The 11931-nt window shown below is 37.7% G+C and overlaps 1 protein-coding gene across 13 annotated transcripts in view; it reads left to right on the plus strand.

The window, feature by feature from the left end:
* Positions 1–7149, plus strand: part of RAF1 (Raf-1 proto-oncogene, serine/threonine kinase) — a 96949-nt gene extending 89800 nt beyond the window's left edge. For all 13 annotated transcript variants that reach the window (XM_073352235.1, XM_073352233.1, XM_073352240.1 and 10 more), the window contains 2 exons: positions 2378–2512; positions 6016–7149. In XM_073352235.1, the coding sequence (XP_073208336.1) occupies positions 2378–2512; positions 6016–6156 (276 nt within the window). In that variant the 3' untranslated portion in view covers positions 6157–7149. The remainder of the gene's footprint in view (positions 1–2377; positions 2513–6015) is intronic.
* Positions 7150–11931: the final 4782 nt, after the last annotated feature.

Raw genomic sequence — 11931 nt, forward strand, 5'->3', positions numbered from 1 at the left:
AAAGGGAATAAGGCAAAATGCCACATTTATTGTGAATACAGAAAGAGTCATAGTAAGCAGTTAGTTATAGCTATAACATTCCATTCAATTTCATATTTATCCACACATTCATTCATACACACGCACAGGTTCTGCAAGGTTGTTATCATATTTACCAGCCTTAGAGTTGCTCGTGCCAAGCCACCGGCCAGGAGGGACACGAGGAGGGAGCAGGGCCTTGTCAGGTGCTCATCTGATGCTCCTGGAAGTTGGTTTGCAGAATCAGACCCCATAGTTCTCCGTTTCTAGAGTCCATTTTTATAGGAATTTCTTCCTATGCCAGTCTATGGGAATTGCTTCATCATGCTGTTGCTGAAGCAATCAGCAGATGGCACGTTCCTGATGGCTCCATGCTGCCAGATGTTATCTTGTTCTTCGGTTCTCCCATCCTTGAGGCTGCTGGGTGGATTCCAGTCTGCCCTCTGGGGGTCCTCTGGTTGTTTCCACTTGACGCCTTCTTCAGCTGATCAACAGTGGATTCTTAGGTTTGCACCTCCCTGATCATTCATTTATTATCCACACCAAGCATCCATCCACGTACATCCTCTTTATTTTAATCACAATTGTTAACAAAGCGAGATGAATACAACAAAAGGGCGGGGAGTCTCTGTGTGCTGTTTCTGTTACAAAGTATCCCTTTGAGTCTCTCTCTCTGTGTGAGTAGTTGTTGTTACAAAGTATTGCTTTGAGAACAGACTCTGTTTTAGGATGTACTAACGCAATTAGCAGCTTGCAGGTTTCACACAGAGAGGGAGAGAAACAGTACAAATAAGAGACCAAAACCCAAGAGACCTCTTAATTAGTAATACCCTGGAATTTAAACTATGGGGAATCAAACTAATTTGTGATTTTAATACAGAACTTCTTTCATATGACCCAGCATAACAGTAGCACATTAATATCTAGGAATCTTGACACTTTGGAATTATCCTGAAATTTACTGAATTAAAAATAAATTAGTGGAAAAAAATATTCTCTATTCCTGAATGTTTTGCCAAATTCAAGTATCCTATTAATTTATTAATAAATATGTTTCCCCCAGTAATCTGCACTGGCATGGTATGTTGTTGAACTCATAGGCCAACTTTATTTCTAGTGTCTTTTGATCTGAGTTCTTTTTGAAGCTTTAGTAATGAGTAATGGAAGAAAACTAGTTAAACTGTTGGCTAAAAAGATCTAGAATATCTTAGTCCATACTCGAAACCACAGGAAGGCCACATTTGTTACCCTTAAATTGTAACTACTTTGAACATCAAATTAGAAAACAAACTTGGATTTTTTTGAAACAATCCCATTAAATTCTCAGAATGCCATTATATTTGAATTATGTGGAAGCTTTAAACATCCATCCCTGTTCTAAAACATTGGCCTATCAGTAGTATTAACATGGTTGTCTTGTTACCATTCAAATAAATACCAGTATTTATTTCTGAAACAGATGGAACGTTTCCCCATGTCCTGTAGTAAGACTCTTATTTCAGCAACTTTATTTAATGTTAGGCAATTGGATTCCTATTTGGGAAATTTAGCAGTTTTGAATTATATTTAAGTGTGATACAGTTCTTGCAATATTTTTATTAAGCTATATGTACAGACCAAATCCTGAGTTATAATATTAGCTTAATCTGGGCCAAGAAATCACTAGATGTCTGTTAACCACCTTGATCACATTGGTAAGGTTCATTAACGCCTGAATAACAGTATTGCTAAATCTGAGTCAATGTTCTGCTACTCGAGAAGAAACAAAACCTGCAGACGCTGTTTTGCATCTTAGCTTGCAGTCTAAGAAAACTGAAGCTTATCTTTAGAAAAAAAAATTTCCTTCACATTTAAATATTGTAAGAGGCCTTCTTCTGCTTTATAGCCTCCTCTAAATAGATATGTGGTCTGACAAGGAGTTTTTAGTTAAACGTAAAAATACTGTTTTGTGTTGATCAATCAAAATGCATTGGTAGATTAATGAGTAATGACATAAATTGGACTGGATTTCTGGATGGAGTTTGTGTTCTTTGTCACTTGAAGCCTTCAACTCCAGCAAGTTATGTCAGAAAACGCTCTAGACTCTGGTCTTGTTGCTATTATAAATTATATAAAAATTAATACATGAAGAAATTATGAACTAACTATGCGGTGTCACTTAGATGTTAGACTGGCAATGTCGTACATTGGAAAAGCAGGACCACAATTCCAGTTCATTAATTTTGACAAACATTTGACTACAGTAGGACCTGCTGCCTCCCTGCCTTCAGTACTTCCACATTAAAGACTGTATTAAATGGCTTGAAGTAATTCACACCAATGGTGTTCAGATTGGCTGTGTTTGTGCCTCCTTGTTTAGATCATTTTTATGGTTGGTCGAGGTTATGCATCTCCAGACCTCAGTAAACTGTACAAGAACTGTCCCAAAGCTATGAAGAGGCTTGTAGCAGATTGTGTGAAGAAAGTTAAGGAGGAAAGACCTCTATTTCCACAGGTAGGAGTCTATTTTTATTCAGTTTAATTTTTAAACCAGTCATAGAAATATCCATTGCATGTTCTCTGTTTCACAAAAAGACTCTGTAGAAATAATATTAAGAATATGAAGTTCAGTAGTGAAGAAGGAAGACAAATCCACTGAAAACTGAGGGATAGCACTGAAGTGCTACTTGTATCCTATGCTTGATATATATTTTTGAAACCCATGCCCTGCATGAGCCTGCTTCCCTAAGCACTTGACAATTAATAACCTAAACTGCACTGAATTTTGCAAATGTCATTAAAAAACGTCATCTTACATATGCTGATGTAGATACTGTTAGTTGGGCAGCGTTAAAACCGTTTACTTCCAGATGACTGTGGCTTATTCACATTTGAATTTATTTGTTTGCATTAACTTTGCCAGTTTGCCTTATCCATATTTGAATCCACATGTTTTTTCTTCAGTATCACTCCAAAATAAACCTGCTCTGGGTAGTTTTGTGAGGCCATTTTTGAGTATTTTGACAAAGATGCCTTCCCTCAGCTTCCCAACAAAAGGGTTCAGAAGTTACATACTTCCCCATAGCCATTGGATTTTTTGTTTTGGCATGGGTGGGATTTTATAAAAATATCCATTTTTCTGATAAAATAAAACTTTTTTTGTTGAGAATATTTATCTCTAAATTCTGATTCTTAAATTCTAAGACTATGGTCAGAGCATACAATTCTCCCCACCATCTCCCTTTGCAGAGACAAAATTTAGAGAAACTGTAAATGGCTGCTGATCGGAGCAGCTAGTCTTGGAACCCACAAGGGGAGAGGTAATTTTTGATATAGTCCTAAATGGAACACAGACTCTGTTCCAAGAGGTAACTATGGGTGAACTGCTTGGTAATAGTGACCGTAATCTAATTAAATTTAGCATCCTTGTAGGTGGGAAATTACCCCCCCAAAAAAAGAAGGCAACCCGCCACAGTACCATATAACTTTTAAAAACTAGTTAGATGGAAATTTAAAAAGAGCAGTCACAAAGGTAAAATGCTTGCAAGCAGCATAGAGACTACTTAAAAACAACATAATAGACCCTTGGACTAAATCTATACCCCTAGTGTTTAAAAAAAACAAAAAACAAAAAAAGGTAGGACCACCAAAGAGCGGAGTAATGGAGGCCGTTAAAGGCAAAGACATCCTTTAAAATTTGGAAGTCAAAAGGTAATAAAGAAAATAGAAAGGACCACAAACTCGAGCAAGTAACGTGTACAAGTATAATACGGTGGGACAGGAAAGAATTTGAAAAGCAACTTGCTAAGATGCAAAAACTAATTAATTTTTTTTTTTAAGTACATTAGAAGCTGGAAGTCTGCCAAACAGACAGTAGGGCCATTAGATGATAAAGGTGTTAGAGCACTCAAGGAAGACAGGGCCATTGCAGAGAAATTAAATGAATCCTTGGCATTGTTCTTCACTAAAAAAGATACCCACATCAGAGCTGTTCTGTTTGGGTGACAGACTGAAGTACTGGCCCAAATTGATGTCAGTAGAAAAGGTTTTAGAACAAATAGATAAACTAAAATGTAACAAGTCACAAGGATCAGTTACTTATTCACTGAAGAGTTCTGAAGGAATTCAAATATAAAACTGCAGAACTAACAACTGTGGTATGTAATTTATTATCAACCTCTGTACCAGATGACTGGAAGGTAGCTAATGTAGTGCTTACTTTTAAAAAGAGCTTAAAGAGATTCTGGCATTTACAGACTGGTGAGCCTGACTTTACCTGGAAAGTTAGAAGAAACTAATAAAAAACAGAATTATCAGACACATAGATAAACATAGTTTGTTGGGGAAGAAGCATCACAGCTTTTGTAAAGAGAAGTCATGCCTCACCAATCTACTAGAATTCAAGGGAGTCAACAAGCATGTGGAAAGGGTGACCCAGTTGATACAGTGTACTTGGACTTCCTGAAATTCATTGACAAGGTCCCTCACCAACAGCTCTTAAGGAAGCTAATAGCTAGGGGATAAGAGGGAAGGTGCTCTCATGGATCAGTAACTGTTTGAAAAATAGGAAACAAAGGGTAGGAATAAATGGTCAGTTTTCACAGTGGAAAGATGTGAACTGCAGGGTCCCCCAAGAATCTATATTGAGACTTGTGCTATCCAGCATATTCATTAATGTTCTGCAAAAGGGGGTGAACAGAGAAGTGTTTGCACTTGATACAAAGTTTGCAGATGATACAAAATTATTCGAGTTAGTTAAGTCCAAAGCTGACTGCGAAGAGTTACAAAGGGATCTCACAAAATTGCAACAAAAAAGCAGATGAAAATCAAGGTAGATAAGTGCAAAGTAATGCATGTTGGAAAAAATAAACCAAACTGTATGCAATGATGGGTTCTAAATTAACTGTTACCACCCAGGAAAGAGATCTTGGAGTCACTGTGGATTGTTCTCTGGAAACTTCTGCTCCATGTGTATCAATTGTCAAAATGGCTAACAGCGTGTTAGAAAAAGGATAGAAAACAAGACAGAAAATATGATGCCATTATATAAATCTGTGGTGCACCCACACCTTGAATACTATGTCCGATTCTGATTGCTGCATTTCAAAAAGGATATAGTGGAATTGGAAAAGGTTCAGAGAAGGGGAACAAAGATGATCAGGGGTATGGAATGGCTTCTATATGAGAGATTTTAAAAAAAAAATTAGGGCTCTTCATCTTAGGAAAGAGACATCTAAATAAAATCACAGAAGGCGAGGGAGAAGTGTCGTTAATCCTTTCACACAATAAAAAAAAAAAGGGTCACCCTATGAAATTAATAGGCAGCAGGTTTAATACAAACAAGAGGAAGTACTCTTTTCACACAACTAACCTGGGGAGCTGCTTGCCATGGGATGTTGTAATAGCCAAAAGTATAACTGGTTTCCAAAAAGATCTAGATAAATTCATGGTCCATCAATAGCTATTAGCCAGAATTGTTGGGGATGCTGCAATGCCGTGCTCATGGTGACCCTAAACCTCTGACTGCCAGAAGTCTGGAGTGGAAGATAGATGAATGACTCCATCATTGCACTGTTCCGTACATGCCCCCTGAAGCTCTGGTATGTGCCACTGTCGGAGACAGGATACTGGGCAAGATGGACCCAATTTTCTGACCCAATGTGGCAGGTTTTATATTCTTAATCTCTTGTAGAGGAAACTTGATGATCATCACATGGAAGAATTTGAGGAAGGAATCCCACCACTGTGCAATTACTCAAATTTTCATTGCTATTATAAACCTTTATGTAGTATAGCCCTTTCAGCCTGATATGCCATGCTTTGACTACTCAACCGGCAGGTTACTATAACTAGACAATTCTGACCAGTGTTCCAATGAAAGCCAATTACTGATCTTGAAGGACACTCAAATCCCATAATAAACTGAGGTTTGGGATTAAAAACAGATTTTCAGGCACGTTGTTTCTAACAGACCTTCTTGAAATAAAAGTTTCCTTTTGGTGTTCATTTTTTTTCCAGATACTGTCTTCCATTGAATTGCTGCAGCATTCTTTACCCAAAATCAACCGTAGCGCTTCTGAACCTTCTCTGCATCGTGCAGCCCACACAGAGGACATAAATTCATGCACATTAACATCCACAAGACTACCTATTTTTTAGGATTGCACGCTCTCTCCCTTGCTCTAACCAATAATGAGAAAGAAAAACAGTCATAGCAGTTGTGCTTTTTAATGCCTCAATGTACAGGATTGCAATGCCAGCAGGATTATCTGTCTCCCAGTTTTAAGAACAAGCTGCTAAGGATTTCTACAGTTCTAATCCTACAGGGACATTTCTCCATGATGCCTTTTTCTACCATTTCTTTTATTGGGATAGAGTTAACTGAGACTTTAATCAAGAAAATCTATTACTATTTTTTTTAATAGATGCACTTGAGCCTTATTTTCCCATAGCAGAAAAGATGGACATTTCTTTGGCAGTTTTGTGTCTTGATTCTGTTTAATAAATTGGTATTTTTATAGCAAGAATGACTCAGCATTTGAGGAAAGAAATATTGCAGATTGGTACTGTTTTTTGGATGTCCCATGCCACGTGCCACTGTAAAGTTGAGGGACTTTGATTAAAATGGCCATCTACAAACAAGACTGAGGAAAGAGGAAGAAACTAATTCTGGCAATCAGCTTCTGCGAAGAGTACTCATGAAGCAGATGAAATGTGTTATAACAAATTGCTACATCAACACAAAAATAGTTTTGCACATAGAAGAAAAACTTCTGCAGAGGAGTGGAATATATTCTGAATAGTACTGCTCAGAGAAGGAAGCTAGCACAATCTTGCTATGGTCCTCTCCAGTAACTTAAGAAGCTTTTTTGGTACTATTGACTTGTTTCTTACAGCCCAATGAGGTATCAAGTGCGGAATGACAGGCTTTTTTGGATGAGGAAAGGCTAATATTTCTGCAAAACACACAGCAACTTCAACCCATTTGATGCTGTCTTCCGAGAGATGCACTATAAAAGGGGAAACTGAGTGTATACAGTTTTTCTTGCTGATTTGGGTTTTAATTTTGTTTTTATTGCTCCAAGAAAATGCCTTTTATTGTAAACCAAGGTTCCTCTGATTATCTTATTTTAATAAAATAAATTAAATTTAGGTTTAAGCTTCAGTGTTATTCTTCAGTGCAATGTCTTACAATTCTAAGATGTCTATTTAGATGCATGTAGTTCTGCGATCGTGTGCCCATTTAGACATCAGTGTCTTAAATTATCTCTAGAAATTCTAAATTATCACAAATACTCTTCTCTGTATTGACCAGAATAGGTGGCATGCACAAGTTTTCAAATCCCTACGCAACTACAGCAGTGCTTACACATGCAAATATTAGGAATGTATTTAATGTATTTTTGCCTGTATTTATTGCCCTCTTTCAAGAAATGTGAATTATGCTATTTCTGCTCTGCATTTATCTTCCATTAGTCTGTCTTTCTCAGCTATCGACACTGGTGCATCATGTGACCAGCCATCTTACTTAAGACTACAATTTAGAAATAGTAAGGTAGCCTAATTTCAGACTGTGGGTCAGTCTCTAAATCTCTTTCCTGTTAATAGTAATACTTAATATTTTTAATATTCTGTTAAGTGTTTGGATTAGGGAAGAATGGACACTAGTCATAGGGACCATGTGTACTATTTAGGCCTTGGTTGGTATAGTAATACATTATGCTCCTGTTTTTCCTTAATTTAATTTTCAGTTACCCTGAAATGTACTGTCTCTTCCAAGTAAGAGGGATAAGCAGTTATGCAATTCTCTGCATGCTAATGATTGCATAAATCTGAAACCAACCACCTATTTTATCTTTGACATATAGTAGAACCTCAGAGTTATGAACAGCTTGGAAATGGAGACTGTTCGTGACTCTGAACGAAACATTATGGTTGTTCTTTCAAAAGTTTACAACTGAAAATTGACTTAGTAAAGTTTCAAAGCCATATTATGGAGAAGAAAAATGCTGCTTCCCTTTATTTTTTTAAGTAGTTTAACACTGTACTGTGTTTGGTGGTTGGTTTTTTTTTTTGTCTCTGCTGCTGCTGCCTGATTGTGTACTTCTGGTTCCAAATAAGGTGTGTGGTTGACTGGTCAGTTCATAACTCTGGTGTTCATAACTCTTGAGCTTCTGCTGTGCCATCTACAGTTCCTTACGCTGACACATTGTTAGCTGAAGTGGGAATAATTTGCTAAAGGGTAGTTTTTCTGCAGTGAATTATGCAAACCTCTCTACTCAGTTTTTCAAATTGTTTGCCAGCACCAGACTACTGCCCTCAGCTTCTTATTCCATCAGCTGATTTACTCCAAAGCCTTCATGAATGGGGAGAGAATTACTGAAACACAAAGCAAAGGAGCAGACAAATTCTGAGGTACACTTTTTTTAATTTTTACTCCCTGCAGATCAGCAAGGTTCTTGTTACCAGAATAAATGTTGTTGCCACATAAAAAAGCCTTCGCTTAACATTAAGGTTGAAGTAGTTTTGTATAACCCTTACAAAATTTCAGCATTACAAAGATTAAACGAGCAGTGAAGTGAAACTACCCTTAACGTTCAAATGTTTGGTTAAATTCAGCTTGATCATTGGGACAACTTCTAAATCTCGCCCTAATCCACAACATGTTGTTGGTAACACAGTATGAACTATAAGAGTAAAACTTTTTGTTCTGTTCTACAGCGACCAGTCGTTAAATATGATGATTTACAAGAAAAAAATTCTAAGGGGATTGGAAAAATACCACATGCTCCAGGTTTCAAAAAGGAATAATTTAAGTTCTAAGCCACTGAACAGATTCACTTGTAACTAAGTCTTTACCCTAAGATTAAGGGGTGTGTAACTTTGATTGTAATGAACATTTTACTCCAGGAGCAAAAGGCTGCTACACCAAGTCATGGTTCCAGCTAGCCCCTACGAAATGTATGCTGAGATGTTCTAAAGGGGATTTGGATGCTAATTTTAATGAAAATTGGGCATCAAAATTCCCTAGATGACATCGAAAATTTAGCCATAGTTGTCTTGTTTAATAAATACTACAGTATATGGCATCTCCTGCCTCCTTGTTGACAAAGATAAATATGGAATTGTCTTGCTTAAAGGATTTCAAAATTAAAGCAAACAAAAGCAGGACAGTGCTGCAGTTTGCTTACATATAATATGGTTTTTATGGGAGGAGCTGTTTTTCAGTACTAGAAACAATGCAAAACTAATGACCTGCAGCAGAATGCTGAAAAGAAGTCACAGAAAGGTAGTGGCACAGTTGTTTGTATAGAAAAAGTGAATGTTTGAAGGTCTGTAGATTGATTGGCATGGAGTCTTGGTTACATTGTTAATCTTACAGCACAACAAGCATGACTATCTTGCTGAATGTAGCTTGTCTGTGCTGGCATACATTCTTGTTGCTGTTTCATTCATTCTCTCTCCCATTGTTTGTTACTCCTGCTATTTTTCTCAGTTTAGATTGTAATTTCCGGAGGGACAGGGACTGCCATTTTATTCTGTAGTTGTACAGACCTGATCCTAATGGGGGCCTCTAGGCATTAAAATAAGTAGAAACATAAGTGTGTCAAAAATACTTGGAGGAGCCTGGCACAGGAAAAGATTCATAGTAATCGTGATCTTACTATCCAGACGTAGTTAAATTACAACCTTCTCCGTGAGATTAAGTTTAGTATCCTGAGCTACAACTAAGGGACAGCACTGCACGTTTTCTAGTTGTGGAACAGATAGTTGAAACTTACATATTATTTTGGATAAAAATGGTGCTTAATGAAGGCCATGTAAATCTTCAGGCTTGTCCTAAGTATGCAATCCCAATATCCTAAATTGGGTGTAGCAGGCTGCCTCTGAGGGGAGTAAGTGTGAGCTTTCTCTTCAAGTCATTAACTATCTGTCTCCACCTCTTCCCCTTTACTTGCTCCTTCTTTGTACACGAAGCTCTGTTTGAAAAACTTCTTATACTGAAGATGTTGGCTATAGCAGTTGTTCTCAACCAGGGGTACGCAGAGGTAGGGTGACCACACATCCTGTTTTGGTCCAGATAGTCCCCTTTTTCAGCTATCCTGGCCCTCCCTACTTTTTCACCAAAACCGGGAATTTGTCCCAGAGAAATTTGATACTGGTGGGCAGTACTGCCTTCAGAGCTCACCCCCAGCCTCATTGCGGGTGGTACCGAGCCAGCCCCATCCTGTCCCCTTTTTACTTTAAGAAAAATGGTCACCCTACACAGGTCTTTCAGGGAGTACAGATATTGGCCAAGTTTTACAACAGGCTACATAAAATGCTCTAGGGAAGTCAGTACAGCTAACTAAAATTTCATATGATGACTTATGTATACTGCTCTATACACTGAAATGTAAATACACTATTTATATTCCCATTGATTTATTTTATAATTATATGGTAAAAATGAGAAAGTTAAGCAATTTTTCAGTAATAGTGTGTTGTGACACTTTTGTATTTTTATGGCTGATTTTGTAAGCAAATAGTTCAATGAGGGGAAACTTGGGGGTATGCAGGACCAGACTTCTAGAAGGGCTACAATAGTCTGGAAAGGTTGAGAGCCTCTGGGCTGCTGTGCTGGCACTTCATTGTTTACTCTGTCCATTTAATCTAAACTTTCAGCCAGACCTTCACTTTTGTGAAGTTCACCATCTGTAGGAATAAGCTAGCACAACCTGCAGAAAGTCAGTGAAAGTAATTACCTTTCTCCATCCATCAGTAATAGGGGCATATGTGTACACATACCTAAAATCACTGACATTCTCTGGCTTCTCCCTTTTAACTTAGAGCAGAGGCCAGAAAGGAAGTACCTTCTGGCTAGAGCACATATAACTAGAGACCTACTGAGCTCAAAAGTGAAAGCAGCCAGCTGCCACCATTAGAATGAGAGTAGAACCTCAGAAGTGGAGGTTGTTTTTTTTGAAAGTTTACAAGCAAACACTGACTTAACGCAACTTTGAAATTTTACTATGCAGAAGAAAAGTGCTGCTTTTAAATGAAACAAGTGCAGAAAGTTTCCTTACCGTATCAAATCTTTTAAACTTTCCCTTCAACACAGTACTGTACTGTACTGGCCTTGCAATTCTAGGGCCTTAAGCAACATGTTCTATTGAATTACAGACCAGTCTAATTCATTCTTGCATATATCTGCAGTTTTGAAACACTCCTTTCACTCTCCACTACCCTAGTTGCCATCAATTAGTGTCAAAGATTACCCTGCTTATACTTCCCATCATCCTAATTTATTGCTAGGGTTCTTTTTTCAGTTTGTGCAAAATGCAGGATTTCTACTACAATGCAGGTATAGCCCCACCTGCAACCATGTCAGCTCAACTTGAGTCTGTGTAGATCCAGTCCATGGATGAACTTACTGCAGTAAGCACTGTTTTGATGGCATTTCATAAGGTGTGCACGTATAGAAATAATGCCCAAGAAATGGTGGTGGGAACAAGGCTGGTTAAAGTGTTCTCTCACCAGGCATCTCTAGTTAGTTCTATGCATTTTTTTTTTTTTGACTAGGGCTTTTGCAATAATGTCTTGGGCAAATCAGCCAGGTATGTGTCTTCCTAATGTGATGCACTTTACAATAAGATTATAGGTTAACTTTAACTAGGTTTTATCTGTTCTAGCTATACTCCTAGCACATTTCACTTGAGAGAGACAAGATATTACCTCTCCAATCTCCTAGGCCTAACACAGCAAACAATTAAAGAACTGGGCCCTTGCTGTTTTGGGGGCACAAAATCACCCCCAAAGCTTCCTTCCCCTATACTTTTATTTAATATCCTTTATTATTGTTCGTATACAGGTTCTACAAGAACCTCACTACTTTACACTGCTTGCTATAAAAACCTTCAAGTAAGTAGCTGGACTTGTACAGAAGAAAACAAC

Source organism: Lepidochelys kempii, chromosome 7, assembly GCF_965140265.1.
Source record: "Lepidochelys kempii isolate rLepKem1 chromosome 7, rLepKem1.hap2, whole genome shotgun sequence".
NCBI classification, from domain to species: domain Eukaryota; kingdom Metazoa; phylum Chordata; order Testudines; family Cheloniidae; genus Lepidochelys; species Lepidochelys kempii.